General features: G+C 46.7%; 1 protein-coding gene across 2 annotated transcripts in view; it reads right to left on the bottom strand.

The window, feature by feature from the left end:
- The window catches only part of FAT2 (FAT atypical cadherin 2), a 234157-nt gene that overhangs the window by 62434 nt on the left and 155053 nt on the right, over positions 1-16670 (bottom strand). For both annotated transcript variants that reach the window (XM_069199589.1, XM_069199588.1), the window contains exons 16-19: positions 15063-15200; positions 14761-14904; positions 13670-13867; positions 12173-12980 (exon numbers count right to left, since the gene is read on the bottom strand). In XM_069199589.1, the coding sequence (XP_069055690.1) occupies positions 12173-12980; positions 13670-13867; positions 14761-14904; positions 15063-15200 (1288 nt within the window). The remainder of the gene's footprint in view (positions 1-12172; positions 12981-13669; positions 13868-14760; positions 14905-15062; positions 15201-16670) is intronic.

The following is a 16670-nucleotide window of genomic DNA, read 5'->3' on the forward strand; positions in this document are numbered from 1 at the left end:
CTCCGCCGCCATGAGGATTCAGACACCCCCTACCGCCATCCTGTTCATGGCGGGAAACCCGCCATGAACAGGATGGCGGTAGGGGGTGCCGCGGGGCCCCTGGGGGCCCCTGCAGTGCCCATGCCATTGGCATGGGCACTGCAGGGGCCCCCGTAAGAGGGCCCCAAAAAGTATTTCAGTGTCTGCTTTGCAGACACTGAAATACGCGACGGGTGCAACTGCACCCGTCGCACCCCTGCAACTACGCCGGCTCAATTCTGAGCCGGCGTCCTCGTTGCAGGGGCATTTCCTCTGGGCCGGCGGGCGCTCTTTTGGAGAGCGCCCGCCGGCCCAGAGGAAATGTGTGAATGGCCGCCGCGGTCTTTTGACCGCGGTGCGGTCATTTGGCGGCGGGACTATGGCGGACGGCCTCCGCCGTCCGCCATGGTCAGAATCAGGCCCATAGTCTGGAGTGCCTACTGACTTTATCAATCCCTCTCCTGACCAGGATTATTGTTAATTTCTCAAAATCTGATATTAAAAAAATGAGGCCTCAACATAGAGTTCAAGAATCTTTACTAGTGTCCCTACAGTAGCACAGAAAGAGGAGCATGTTGGCTGTTTACAGAGAAAGGCAGTTTTCAAAGTCCCTTTCCAATGGAAACCCTGAACCACAGCACCAAACCTCATCCAGTTTGGAAGTGGTTCCATAGCCAAGACAAATAAGAGGGACAACAGAGGTACCCATTCCTGGTGCCAACAAATTGTGAAAGGAGGTGACTCTAATGCAGGCATATACAACTTTGTAAATAATTTAATGCTGGCTAGAAAATGGGTGCTAAACTTCATTAGGGTAAGTACCTGTTGCAGGAACAACTACTTGAGACAGTTGAAGGACTTCTCAAAGTCCACCGGCATAATTGCACAGGCCCCAGAGATTTTGTGTGCTTGGCCAGAGCCATCTGCCCACATGCAATGCACAGTGCTTCAGCTTGGCATAAAGCCATTTTAGTCCTAGTTTAAAAACTATGGGGGTCATTCTGACCCTGGCGGTCATGGACCGCCAGGGCCAACGACCGCGGGAGCACCGCCAACAGGCTGGCGGTGCTCCCATGGGCATTCTGACCGCGGCGGTAAAGCCGCGGTCAGAAGCGGGAAACCGGCGGTGTCCCGCCGGTTTACCGCTGCCCATGGGAATCCTCCATGGCGGCGCTGCAGGCAGCGCTGCCATGGGGATTCCGACCCCCTTACCGCCAGCCTGGTTCTGGCGGTTTTGACCGCCAGAACCTGGCTGGCGGTAACGGGTGTCGCGGGGCCCCTGGGGGCCCCTGCAGTGCCCATGCCAATAGCATGGGCACTGCAGGGGCCCCCTAACAGGGCCCCCCTAACAGGGCCCCACCAAGATTTTCAGTGTCTGCCAAGCAGACACTGAAAATCGCGACGGGTGCAACTGCACCCGTCGCACCCCTTCCACTCCGCCGGCTCCATTCGGAGCTGGCATCCTCATGGAAGGGGTTTCCCGCTGTGCTGGCGGGCGGCCTTCTGGCGGTCGCCCGCCAGCCCAGCGAGAAACTCAGAATAACCTCCGCCGCCCGCCAAAGTCAGAATGACCGCCTATGTGCTTAAGTGGACCAGCCTACTCCTAAGTACCTCGGCAAAGGCCTTAGATTCACTGTTAATGATCAAAATCGAGAGGTTAGAAGCGCACCGGCACAGAGGCCTATCAAGATGCAAAAGAACAGATATTGTAGCCATCTTGAGGTCTTACAGCTTCACTGAATAAGTTAAGTAGCTTGAGGCTAGAAGTGACGTACATCAATTAAAATAATTGGACGGGAGCCTGTTGGGTCCCAGTGTTTTCCCAGCCTGCATACCAGAAACAGCATCCTCTATTCCTGGCCTGATTTGCATTATTACATTAAATTATTATTATGAGCAAACTGTCAAAAGGATGCTATCAGGATGAAGAAAGTCCTTGAGGCAATGAAATATCTACCAGACAATGTCACTGGAATTGAATAAACAAAGGACATACTTGTCATATCTTCTCCATGTACTCATGGCATTTGGTTTCATTCAGAGCTACTGAATTTAGAGTAGTGGTTCTAAAATCCAAAATTAAAGCTGTCCTATAGAACTTCAGAGAGTTGTTCTAAATGTCCTAGATCCATCGTCTAATCAAGATCTTGTGCTGCTCAATTCCCTTGTGCTGGCTTCATAGAAAATACATAATTGTGTCTTTTTGTCTGACAGCCAGGTGGATCTGAAAAGCCACAATGCTGCACACTGCAGTTACATTTTCCTTTTCCCAGTCCTCATTTTGGGGAAACATCCTTTTTTACGACTTTTTTATTACGAAAGTCGTGGTTAACGAAAGCGTAACAACGCTTTTTTTTAACCACGACTTCGTATTTTTGTGCCTTAACTACGTATGTTCTGAACAACGAACATGCGTCGTTAAGGTAAAAAGAAGGGAGTTGGCGAAGGTAAGTGGTGGGTTTAGGTTTTGGGGTGGGGTTGGGCGGGTGGGGCGTTTTTGGTTTTGGGGAGGGGGTGGGGGGTCAGGGGGTTTTAGGTTTTGGGGTGGGGTTGGGGGGGTGGGGCGTTTTTGGTTTTGGGGAGTGGGTGGGGGGGTCAGGGGGTTTTAGGTTTTGGGGTGGGGCGTTTTTGGTTTTGGGGAGTGGGTAGGGGTCAGGGGGTTTTAGGTTTTAGGGTGGGGTTGGGGGGTGGGGCGTTTTTGGTTTTGGGGAGTGGGTGGGGGGTCAGGGGGTTTTAGGTTTTGGGGTGGGGTTGGGGGGGTGGGGCGTTTTTGGTTTTGGGTTTGGGTTTGGGGTTGGGGGGGTGGGGTGAGGGATGTAGGGTGAATGGTGCCTATTGCTAATGATTTTATTAGGAATGCCTTTACAACAAAATATCGCTGTTAAGGCATTCGTGGTAAAATCATTAGTAGTAAGGACGAGGTCGGTGTTCCGACCTCGTTGGTAAGGTTAGTAGTTGTTTTTAATTCGGTGTTCTGTCATATAATCCTAATTTTGTAATGTCATTCAATCATAAAGTTAAGAAAAACATTACTATCGAAATCTTGACACCAACATGTCAACATGCAAAGGTTTGACAAACTGAGTATCAATGATATGCATAGAACAGTGTAGATAGAATAGTAAATTTGCACAGTTCAACTAAGTATGTAACTATGGCCCTCATTATAACATGCCCTGGCGGATGGCGGTAGGGTGGCGCTGCTGCCAACAACAGGGCCACGCCAGTAGACCGCCGCAGACTTTATCATGACCCATGATACGGCCTGGTGGTGTTCTGCTGGCGGACGCTGCTGCTGGCAGGTGTGGGGGGGAAACCTGGAGAGGGGGAGGGGGTAGGGAAGACCCCTATCAGGGAAAGGGAAGGAATTCCCTGTCACTGATAGTGCCTACCGCCATGGTTTTTGTGGCAGTACGGAACCACGAAAACCATGGTGGTAGGTGGGGTCATAATCCCACGGGTGGGCTAGTGATGGCCGTCTGGCTGGAGACTGAAGTCTCCAGCCCAGCGGTCACTACCGCCGTGGCGGACGATGTGGTACATTGGCGGTTTGGCTTGAGCTAAACTGCCAACATCTTTATATGGGGAAAAGTACCGCCAGCCTGTTGGCAGTACTTTTCTCCATTTTACCGCCGTCCGCCGGGGTCATAATGACCCCCTATGTGTCTTGCAGACCTGTACCACTAGGTGGGATACTTCTCTACTGACCACGAAAGGTCAGGTGTTCCTGCACCTGGATTTTCAGGGTACAAAACAAGCCAAATTTTATGGTCGGAAAAATCTGTCAGGAAAAATCACATCCAGATTGTGCTGGGACTGCCGATGCAATTGCCTGATCCCTGGCTGCCCTACCCCCAAATAGCATTGGGGAACATGCAATGATCTCTTTTACTGGCACACATTATGCCCTGACTGGACCTCCTTCCCCACCCTACCTGCGACTGGCATAGGTCAGCCACTCCCATTTATCACCTATGATGGGAAAGTTGTAAATGGGACCGCAATTGTTCCCAGAATGGGGTATTTGCATGTGGAAAAGGACCTAGTAACTCCAGGTGTGCATGCTATTCCCATTCCTCAGACCTGTAGGAGGCTAGCTCAGTTTATGGTGAACACCTATGGTGTGGCACCATATACTAAGCACAGGCAACCCTTACTGATAGTGAATAGGTGCCCAGATAGCAAAAGCTCTCTACGGGTAGTGGACTCGAGCAGCTACAGCTTAACCAGGAAGAATGTAAAGTACTTGCAATACCACAGTAGTCAGACAATAACTTAGTCATGAGAAAGAACTACACAAGTGTTGCAAAAATGAGACACACCCAGAAGACAGGAGTACCTACACCAGGGACCTGGATGCAGAGGGGAGAATGGACGTTCTCTGAAGACTGTGGATGCCTTGGATCATCTAGCTGCTGTCACGACCTGTGGGCCAGGCCCTTGGAACCCAGGGATGGATTCTAGAGGTGGAGGACCTGCAAAGGAAGGGGGCAGAGTCCAGCACCGTTGGAGGAGCCCAGGTGGTGCAGGTGGCAATACCCACCCTCTTGAATATGAAGTTCTTGCAAATCAGTGGAAGAAGCCCTGATGAGGGGTCCAAGAGCTTTAGAAGATCCCAGGAGTCACCTACGAGCTGTCCCTCGATGGTCAGAGGATTGCAGGAGGGTTAGTGACCAGTCAGGTCATCAACAAGCACTGACAAATGCAATCAGGAGCAGAAGAGGAGTTTGCAAAAAGTTTGGGGACCAGCAAGGTCCAGGGGACTCTACCCAGGAAGGGGAGTCAGAGCTCGCCCTCAGCACACAGGAACGGCAAGAGAAATTGGTGGACCCCCCACAAGTGACCCACTGGCGCTGGACACAGGGAGCCACAAGCAGGCTTTACCAGCCCAACAAAACAGAAGTCCCACTTTGCAGGATTTGCAGGACAAGAGCAGATCTTCGGTTTGCAGAGTGTGGAGACTGGGGCTTCTTGGGGCCTGAATTTTTCACAGAGGAAGAGTCAACAACCCTTGGCAAATGCAACAGTCATGGTTCACAGGGGTACCAGTCTACTGGCAGAAGCAAGGGCCTGGATAGAAGACAAGCAGGACCCAGAGGAGGACTTAGATTCACCACCTGTGAAGCAGAATCTTTGGATGTTCAGGAACAGCAGACCCCACCAACTGGTTGATGTTGTCTTGAGGTGCCAGCAGTTGCAGGGGAGTGACACCTTCACTCCAAGGAAGATTCCTTTGTGCTTCTTGGTGCAACCAGAGTTCTTGTGATCCTGGAAGATGCACAGACTTAGGTGTTGCAGAATTCTTGAAGTACCCAGAGAAACATTGTTGCAATGGGAGCCTTCCCATCAGAAGCAGACTTGTTCAGTTCCAGCAAAGACCAGCAATGCTTCCAGAGGCCAGGAACAGAAGATGTCTTGCAGAGTGTTCCTTGAAGAGTCTTGGTTGACAAATCTGAGGACCGGCCTGCGAGGGAGTCCTTAAGTAACCCTGAAAGGGGGTAGGTCACTCTCTGCAGTGACCCACCTATCAGTGGGGGTCAGGGACTTCATCTACCTGGCCTAACCAGTCAGATGCTCCCAGGGGCCTCTTCACATCTTATTATCAAGATGGCAAAATCAAGTGGCCACTTGACAGAGCTCTGTGCACCTCCCAAAGGGAGGGGCTAGACAGGGGGTGGTCACTCCCCTGTGATTTGTGTAGTTTCACACCAGAGCAGGAACTGGGGAATTCTGAAATGGTGCAAACTGGATTACGCAAGGAGGGCACCAGATATGCCCTTCAACGCAGTGTGGTGGCGCTCAAAGGCCACTCCACCCCAGCACTTAGACACCTAACACACAGGGAGAGATAGTCAGACCTCTACTTGGCAGAAAATCCTTTGTTCTGCTCCTCCGGCCTGAGCCTGGCTCACCAGCAGGAGAGCACAACAGTGTCTGGGGTCAGCAGTAGTGAGGGCTGGTAGCTGGACCCTGTAAAGCTGTACAGGCAGAACGGGGAGATCCCCTAGGTAACACCCAGAGTACATGGTATGATGCAACTAACACTGGAATCTGTGTAGTCGCATGATTCCAACATGTTTGATACCAAACATGCCTAGGTTTGGGGTAGCCATTATGTAGCTGGACCACTAGTCTCAACTACATACCTTAAGATGGCTTCCCCGCACTTAAAGAGTCCAGGAATTGGCCTGGGGTCTATACAGTATGCTACTAATGCAGGGGTACCCTCACACGTAGAGACATGCACCCTGTCTTTGGGCTAAAGGGCCTACCAGAGGTGTGACATAATGTCTAAGTTTGGCAGTGAAAGGGTGCATGCACTCTTTCACGCAGGCTGCAAAGGCAGGCCTGCAATCCCAGTTTACATGGGCTCCTATGGGTGGCATGATACATACAGCAGCCCCTAGGGACCCCCGGTGTACCAACGCCCTGGATATCTAGGTACCATATACTAGGGACTTACATGGGTGCACCAGTATGCCAATTGTGGGTGTGAAAAGTAACCAACAACTACATTTAGGGGAGAGATCACAGTCACTGGGGTCCTGGTTAGCAGGAACCCAGTGAACTACATTACAAACACATTGACATCAGGCAAAAAATGTGGGTAACTATGCCAGAAAGACTGCACTTTCCTACATGACTATAACTCGTAATAGCCAGATTTGTGCATGGGGATACCAGCCAGCAACATTAATTTAGGCCACCTTGTCTTTTCGCTCATAAATACACCTACACCAAAAAAAGGTTTTTAACAAAAACTGTTGCCCATGCAATGAAAACAATATGATATGCTGAGAGTGAGTATATGTAAAGACTTATGTTTAAGTAACAATCTAGGGTTATGAATTAGAAAAACTTTACTGCCCAAGCCCATCGTTCAGGAAGGAAAACAAACATTTGCTTAGAGACTAATGCGTTTTTGCTGCAAACAAAGTGCTATTTTCTTTAGCTGTGGTATTCCCCCATAATTATCACTCTAGTTTAAGTGAAACCAGAAAATAGGTTTGAAAAGGCATGTTTGGAGCTGCACACTTGGCAACGTGTGGCTACCCGGTGACTCCTCAGGAAGGGAAAATGTGAAAGCTTTCTGTAGATAATTGCATGACATCCTGAGAAGAGGCACATTATGCCGCAGTTCTGGATTCACGCCCAAAGCTTAAGGCTGTTCCTCATTTCACATTCAGTCTTCAGCGTCAGTGACTAAGAGCTCACTCTTCAGGGATAGGCCATTCTTGACTGTTAAGTGTTGTATTTTTCTGACTCTGATAAATGAACTATTGTTAATAATCTCATCTTTAGCACTATAGGTTAAAAAAACAAATCACTTTTCTCTCGTGCTTAGACAGTCTTGTAGCTGTAGAAGGACTATCTCTCACTCTTCAACCAGATAATTAACTATTTATTTATTTAGCCCTCATACATGCCTGTATTGTGTTTATTCGCGCTTCCAGTTTTTAGCACTCTACCAGAAGACTTTGGCAGTAATTTAACCACCCTCCCCCCAGTCCAGGGGAGTGCCTGACCCTAGAACCTGGTACTCCTGCATTCAAAGTCACCAGTTGGACGTCACAAACACGTTCCTATGCCGCTAACTTTTTGTGCGAATGTGTCAACCTCTTTATATAAAGAAGTTAACAAGAGGTTTTTTTAAACAAAGCATGGATATCGATTCTGCTGCTTTTGAGGCCTTCGGCAGTTAATCAAGCATCTCGACCCATGCTATTACTAAGTTGTCCTAACTGTGCGTTCTTGTTTGTATTTGTGCCTCCAATCAACACTCATCATGTGTCTAACATCCAAAAAAGGAGTAATACAACATGATCTTCCACAGTGATGACTGTGACCTCCACAGTAATGTTAAATTAATTGCTCCTCTAACCGGTACAATTTGGAGGTGGTTTATGTCATACTCATGATGACCGGGTAGTTGCATTGTGGAGTTGGAGTATCTGATGTATAGATCCCTGTGTCTAACGGCCAAGGAGTGCGCCAGACCTCTTTCCTTTGTACCGTTGAGAAAATAGTTCATCTAGGTGTTTTAAAAGTGGTGAATCTCTGGAATGATCGGGAGTCACTGAAATGATATGCATGACGTCAGCGACTGTCCTTTCCCCCTCTAGCTCGCCCTCTGTGGGCGTCTTTTTTAAGGAGAAGGCCTAGTTGCAGTGGAAGGGGGGGCGTTCTCTGGCCATCTTGCAATGGTGTTTTGTTCCTCTTCAGCATTGGGGTATTCTAACTTGCCTCGCAAGTGAATTACTTCTCAGTCCTTTCTTTGCTATTTATCTTGCAAAATTCACATTCCCTTATAGAGCGTGAGGATAGTAAACATCACACACAGCATGCGGGCCACAAGCTGCCTTCATCCTTCCACAGGAAAACAAGTGAAGATGTTGGTAGAAAATTCCCCTTCAAATGGTATCAAAGGAAGGAGGAAATGCTTCATATATGTTAAAAGCATAAAATGAAGCACTTTGACCTGAAATTTTTAGGATAAACCTCACAACATATGTGAAAAAACTGAATTCTGAAGAAAAACCTCACAACATAGGTGAATACCTTAAGTAGTATGAGATTCTCTAAGCATGAGTTGGTAAAAAGTACTGAGATTGTCAAGCAACTGACAGTACAATGTGCGCTAGGCTATGGAAACTATAGACTCCTTCAAGGGGCGATGCATGTTGTCTCCAGCTTTCCCTACATTCTGCTCATCATGCCTTTTTTTACTTTGTTTGACTGTATCATTTGACTTTAGGACCCCTATGTCAGTGGGGTAATGAAACTGGAGGGGGTACCCCCTGCAAAGAACTTTGGACTCACTCAGGCCAGGTGGTGTGCTTAGGGAGCCCCTAGAAGCTTGGAGGCCCACGGGGCTGTGGGGGCCTTCCCTATGTGTAAGGACTTGAGGACTTAGGGCTTTTTTCTGTTCGCAAACAGCCCAATTCACAGAATCCAGCGATCAGAAAAAAACATTTTTGGATGTACAATAATGGTAATCTAATACTGGATCGCAAAATGGTAGCGATTCGGTACTATGAAGGAGCGTGTCAAGGGCGTCCCTTCCTAATAGTGACTCGCAGTGGTATGTACAAATGTTTCGTGACAGAATTGCAGTCGCAAAACATTCACTTTTTGCCGCCAAATTAATTTTGGTGGTAAACCATTCACAAACAGGAATGGGTCCCTAATGTCCCCTGTGAATGCATGTGCAAATGTTTTTGGGAGGGAGGCAGTGATCCCACAGGCCATCTCCTACTCTTAAAAAATGTTTCATTTTTCTTTTTGAAAATCATCCTGTTTTCCTTCAAGGAAAATGGGCTACATTTTAAAAAAATGCTTTCTTTAGAAAGCAGTCACAGACATGGTGGTCTGCTGACCCCAGCAAGCCTTCATCCCCTTGAGTGCTGGCCACTACAAATGGGTTGCAAATTGCGTCCTGCCGCATGAATATTCATGAGGCAGGTCCCTTAGGAATCCCAAACCGTGTCTCAGACACTGTTGTACATCAGAGATTGCAACTCGAAATTAGCAACTCGCTAAAGTTTGCAAATTGCGAGCCGCAATCTCTGATGGTTGTACATCTGGCCCTTGGTGCTGCCATGCAGTATACATTAACAGAAAGGCTACAGAAAATATTAAGGCTGTATAGGCTCTTGAGGTTATGATTGCATTTAAAAATATTGCAAAATCTCACCTCTATTGCATGTACATCCTTTGCATGTATTTTAAGTGTTCTAGGACCCCTGCACACGGGTGCAAATATTCTTCGTTTATGACTAGATGCAGGATCTGTCAGTTACCTTCCAAACTGTATATGACATTTGGTATGTTGGTTTTATTGTCATATCCAACATTTCTTGTCATAATGTCCCCTTTCTGCTCATATGAAAATAATTAAAGAGATTCATAAATAGATATGATGACTCTCCTATTGGACCAAGTGTATAAGAAGGTCTCAAGTTCTAAATCCTTTCATCTATATATCAGCATAATATTTATGGTGGTCCATTACGATGTGCATTCACCCCTCTGGAGTCTTTTTATTTGCAGATGACTAAGAACACAGGACCATAGGCCTGCCTCTATTTCTGCTTCATCCACTTTCCTGTTAATCTATACAGAGCCATCACCTTCTTTCCAGTTCTTGCTTCTCTTGATATGGTTCCTCACACCAGGAAGCAGGTACACCCTCAAATAACTTCATTGTGTGTCCACAGGACTGCCTCCTCCACTAATAAGGCAAACGGGTTGGACCTCACTTCTGTACTTAGACGATTGGTTCCTGATCTGTATCTGAACATGTTCCTTCTCTACTCTTTCCTATCAATCAATCAGGATTCTTGTAGAGCGTGGCTAATCACCCATTTGGGTCTCAAGATGCGGTACTGCAGCTCAGTCATAGCGCTGGATGGCCGGTTCAGTCAAAGAGCCAGGTCTTGCAGTCCTTCCTGAATTGAGGCAGAGAGGGAGATTGCCTGAGACAAAGAGGAAGAAAGTTCCAGGTCTTAGCGGCAAGATAGGAGAAGGATCTTCCTTCGGCTGTGGTCTTGTAGATTTGTTGGGTGGTGGCCAGGGCCAGGTGAGTGGAACAGAGTTGTCTGGTGGGTGTGTGGAAGGCCAGGCAGTGGTTGAAGTATGCAGGTTGATGTTGTGGAGGGCCTTGTAAGAGTGCGTGAGGAGCTTGAGCCCACTCTTATAGTAAATTGAGCCTTAAGAGCATAAAGCGAACTCTTGTCTAGAAAAAGTATCTACTATTTTTTGACAGAGTGTGGTTCACACTCTCATATATTGCACCAGTTCTCCTGCAATTTTCTATAGTAGTTCACTCACCTTTCCGTTATTTTGCTGCACTTGCTTAGCAATGTTGGAAATCTCTTGAGTAAAAATGAATTCCCATATTGGTGGTCTATGCTGTTGGCATACACCACGCTTCGATTCAGTACTTCACAGTCGCAGTATATAAGCTGTGTGTATGCACCTTTGATGAAAAGGAATGATCTTCTCAGAAGGATGACAAAACAAATAAACCCATGTTTCAGGAGATGTCAAGTATGGCTGAACCAGTACATGACTGTAAAAATAACTGAAATAAGAGTAAACTGAACTGCATCTGCTCTAAGGCTTGACTTCATGATACGTTCAACATATGAGAGGTCAAACCAGACACCTAGAGATCAATCTTAAGTGAATTCTGGAATCCCAGTTGTCAGGTGATTCTTCCTTAAGGGGAATAATTGTGTGTAGGGACAGCTGTTTCTTAATATTTCAGGTACATCTTTCATGCTCTTTCTGCAATGCCTTGCACTCATACATTTGTAAAAGAACCACACCACCTGTGCAGCTATTGCTATGCATTCCCACCTCCTTGCTGACTGGCAAGCCACACCTCCCTATTAGATTTTAAGGCATTATAAGGAAACCACAAGTCCTTCCTCTGCCTGGTGACTCAACATCCATAACCACAAAGTATTCGCGGTAAATCCATAGCCATGAAACAAGGTTTCAAACCATGCCCAACCGAATGCAACTTGAGATTGAAAGTAACTGCACCTTACCACCCAGCTTCTTCCAGACATTCTATTCCCTCAAGCAACATATGCAAATTACTTCATAAACACTCTTTGTTTAGCACACTTCTCTGGTTCCCTTTTCTATATCATACATATTCATAGAATGCTCATCAAGTCACCCCATGGGCAACTCCACGGAAATCTTACAATGTTCCAAATAAATGTATAAACAAATACATAAATAAAAATATATAAGCACCACTTTTGCAGTTTTTCCAAGATGACATCGAGCAAACAGATTTCGTTCCACGACATAGTGGAATGTTTTTTTACACGAGGAAAAGCATAAAGTTAGCATAAACAATAGTGTGAAATTGATCTGGTCCTTCTTTTGCTCTGTTTGAAATATCATATTTTCCTTTTCACTTTACATACGCAGCAAAAATGGTTCAAATCATTTTACCACAGTTTTGCACCATTGCTAAGTTTATGCGAGGCCTGACAGAAAGCTTGTCAGAAAAGTATAATTTCATGGCTTTCGTGAATAAAACTACCTGGAAGGCTAAAGAAGACATCAGAAGACTCAATGATCTGATTGGTCAAATTATTTTGAAAGTGTAAAGGTAGCAGACAGATTTTCTCACCGTTACACGTGCAGATCTGCTCCAGGATGTGCCGTGGCGTAATAACGCTGAGCCGGGCGTTGCTGTAGGTAGACAGGGTGTACGGGTCCAGTTGCACATTTTCTGTGCAGGAGCGCCTTGCACATTCTAGTCCTTTACAGGGAAGGTGTGCCACCTTCCGAACGCGCAGGCCAACCGCCTGCTCCAGCTCACGAGCTGATGCCGAAATTTTCTCAGCCAAGAGATGAGGCTCCAGGAAAGAACTGCCTGAGTCTCCAGCCACCAGGAGGAGGTCCACAGCATGAGCATCTTCCACCTGCTGCAGACTAACCATGTAAATCTTCTGACGTGGTACAGTGAGGATATTTGCTAGGAACCGCTTCAGGCTCCTCCAGTGGTCGCCAATAAACTCCTCAGAGGAAACATGGGCAAAACGCAGCTGGAGGGACCTATCTAGAGCCTCTTGATTGAAGCACCAGACCTGGATTTGTACATTAGCCAAAGTGGTGAACGTGCCATCGCTAATGGTCACTGTTAAGTTGTATAGGCCTTGAGGGAGTCCCTCACTGGCGATGATCTTTCCGTCCACACTACCCACAGAGAAGAGTCCTTTCTGTGGTTGGTCAGGCCCCAAAGTGTACACAAGAGCATCATGGGGGTCACGGTCTGTAGCATGGATTTTCCCCAAGACCCCACCACGGAACACTCTCTCGTTGGTTGTGATATAGATCTCCAAAGGCAGGGCTGATGGTGGGTAGCGGCTAGGTTCCGTAACCCGAATATTCACAAATGCAAAGGAAGAGAGAGGAGGAACCCCACTATCGAAGACCTAGAAGGATACAGAATAAGTTCACAGTTAAAACTATATATCTCTGCATCACCATACCATGAAACATGAAAACCCAGCCCACTACCCACCGAGGCACAACAGTGACAAGTCATTACCTGTTGTGTGTGTGATGGAAGTTTACACTGCTATTGCCTATGAGATGTGTGTGAATGTATATGCCTTTGTGTGTCTGCATATGTTTGTGGGTTTGTATGACTGGGCAAAAGAATTGCACTGCTGGTTTTACTATGCCTAATCAGTGTATGTGAGGAGAACCTGCACTGCCGCTGACTGCACTGTATGTTTTTGGTGTGAAAAGAGAACTCCAGATCTGCACCTTATACTACACCCCCTCTTTAACTGTCTGAGAAAAACTTCCACTGCTGCTACTTTTGCAGCAACTGTTCTTGATGAAGAAAGGGTGCATTGCTGCTGCCCAAGGCAGACATGCTGTTTCTCTATCCCCCCATCTCTATCTTTATCTCTATTTGTGTGTGAGAAAGATATTCTTGCATCTCTTCTTCCTGTACATTGCCTTTATTGTGTTTGATAATGTGGTTTTGTGCTTGCACGTTTGTGTCACATTTCAGTGTGTGCATGTGTTTTAGATTGCATCTTGATGGTTGTATTTAACCCTAGAAGCTTGATCCTAACTCCCATAAATCGTTAAAAATGAGATGAAGCTGAACCTGAATCTGCAGCAGATACTTCTCCTTGAGTTTTCTCCTTAGCGCGGATGAGGTTGTCAGCAAACCATTGGATCCAACTTGGAATGCATTACCATCATTTCCAGCCACGATCCTGAAGCGATAAGGAGGTCCATTCTCAGGGGAGTCCCTGTCAGTCATGATGAGCTCCAGGACACTTGTGCCCACTGGGGAATTCTCCTAAAATTGGGAAAGATTAAACATTAAGCCACAGAGGGATTTGCTGAGCAGTGCAAGCAAAAACTGTCCGTCCTGTCAAAAGGTCCTGGCTCTTTTTTCAGAATGCCTTGGAAAGGCAATGAACTATTAAGAAACATCTCAATTTCCTTGCATCTAATCATCAGTCTCCGTCCTCCATACGCTTAAACCAGCAGAATGGTTTAAGTGGGCTCCAGACTTAGAGGTTGAATGCAGGCCCTAAGAGATTTTTGCAAATACTAAATTTCTCAAAATGCAAATAAATATTCTAGATACAGCAGTGGTAAGCTTCTGGATTCTCTAAAAAAACATAGGAAATTCCATACTATTGCTTACCACTGGGTTGTAACTGCAGATCAGCGTTATCTGGTGTCTCAGCTCCATTGTGGAGCTCAGCTACTTCCACAATGTGATTGGCTTCTGAATACCACTGCTGCATTTGCATCTAGATGCTCACTCCAGTAACACAGCAAAATCCATACCATCATTGCCTGCTTGGTGTCACTGCCTCACACGTTTATCTGATCTTTCCAAACCTTACATAATGCTGTCTCTGATTAGCCATTTGGTGTCCCTGTTTCATTTCTGGCTGAGCTTTTTTTCAGCAGATTTACTGACTTTTTGGGTAGGGATCCCCATTATAGGGGACTTCAAAGAGGCACATAGTGGTCATCAAAAACGACAAAAGTACACCAGGAGGTGTTTAACATCGATGTTATGGTACAATGCCCCATACACACTTTTAAAAGATCCCCTCTCGCTTCTATGCCATCTTGAAAGGTCACAAAGAATGAATTCTCCCCTTGCCTACATCATGCCTTCAAACTGAGTCTGTTCACTCTGATGAGGTGGTGGAGATTGATTTCCACTCTCACCTGCAGCATAAGACTATAGTTGAGCTGGAAGAAAGTTGGTGGGTTGTCATTGATGTCCAACACTCGGATGCTGATTGCGATGTCACTGAACAGAGATGGCTTCCCTCCATCTGAAGCACGCACCGTCAGGGAGTAGTTGGGAATCTGAAATAGAAACAAACATGATGTCACCAGACATGTGTTGTTTTTAGTATTGAAACTCGAACTTAGAAGTTATCAGTTTTCTACCATTTATCCATGACTGGTACTAGAAAAGCCCTCATAATAATAGACAATAGTTTCCTTAAAAGACAATGGCTCACCTCCTCCCTGTCCAGGTGCTTGGCAACAAGGATTCCACCAGTTTTTGACTGGACTGTGAAGTGACCATGAGGATCCCCTCCGACTATAGAGTATGTGATCTGGTTGTTCGTAGGTCCATCCTGATCATCAGCTGACACCTACAGGAAGAGAAAAAACATTTCATTTCAACAAAGTACGTGATGGTGAGGAGCTATTAAAGGTCGCAGGTCATTCTTGCACAATGGGGATTTGTTTTCAAAGGATCCAAAGTGTTCACTTTCCTGGTGAGTGGCTACCAATGTTAATTAAAAAAAGTTTTTATCCACTTTCTGTCTCCAAACCATATGCACAGGAGCAGCGTACAGTTATAGCACAGTAGGTATCACACAAACTTTTGTATAAGGCAGTGGCGGCCCATCCTTTAGGGCGGAGGGGCCACACCGCCCCCACCTTTTGCCCCTCAGGAAGAGTGTCTGTCAGGCTGAACAAAGGCCAGCCCGACAGACACTCTTCATTTTCAGCTCAGACAGCCAGGAGTGAGCCATGCGCGATTTACGCAGACTCCTGGCTGCCTGAGCTGAACTTTGCTGAGCTGAGGAGGTCACAGCTCCTATGGGCATGACCTCCTCGGCTCAGCAAAGGTGCCTCGAGGCCCTCTCCTGGGTGACGAGAAAAGCATCACCCATTGACCCACACCCTGGGCGCTTCAGGTTTAAGCCCTGAAGCGCCCAGGGCGAGTGTCAATCAGTGACACTTAGTCACAGAGTGGGGTGGGGTCAGCAGTCTCACTGACCCTATCCCACTCTGTGATGAGGCAGGGACCTGGAGGCTGAAGGTAAGTGTGTGTGTGTGTATGTGTGTGATGTTTGAAATTGAATGTTTGGTGCGCACGTGCATGTTTGAATGGTATGAGTGTTGTTAATGGATGTGCATGCGTGCGTGCGTGTCTGTGTGTGAAAGAATGAGTGTGTGTGAGTGTGTGTGTGTGCTTCCCGCCTGCCCCCCTCCCTCCTAAAGCTGCCGGCCGCCACTGGTATAGGGTATAGAGTGTTATGAGTGTTGTTAATGGATGTGTGTGCGTGCGTGTGTGTGAAAGAATGAGTATGCGTGATGTTTTAAAATTAATGTTTGGTGCGTGCGTGCATGTTTGAATGGTATGAGTGTTGTTAATAGATGTGCGTGCGTGCGTGTTTGTGAAAGAATGAGTGTGTGTGTGTGTGCTTCCTGTCCCCCTCCCTCCTAAAGCTGCCGGCCGCCACTGGCATAGGGTGGAAAAGAGACTTAGACCCTTTTACCACTTATGTAAGTCAAGGTGACCAGTTGTCTTGGTCACACTACATTCACCAGGCATCTTGAGAGGAGAATTTTTCCTGCATGCATTACTTAAATTGCCAGTATGTAAACTTTGGAAAGAAGTAGAAAAAATGCAATAAACAGATTCAAATAGAAAACGAGGGGGGAGTTCTTCTATAGACCTCTTCCGAAAAAAACTTCTCTACATGGTCCCTTTCTGATTTTTGAACTGGGGCCAACTATTGTGTTGAGTCACTGTGTAGTGGAAAAAAAGGACAACAGCCTTAGCTGAGTCCTGTGTCAGTTTGCTGTAAGGTGCTTACCAACAGGTGAGC

Source organism: Pleurodeles waltl, chromosome 7 (assembly GCF_031143425.1).
Source record: "Pleurodeles waltl isolate 20211129_DDA chromosome 7, aPleWal1.hap1.20221129, whole genome shotgun sequence".
NCBI lineage: Eukaryota > Metazoa > Chordata > Amphibia > Caudata > Salamandridae > Pleurodeles > Pleurodeles waltl.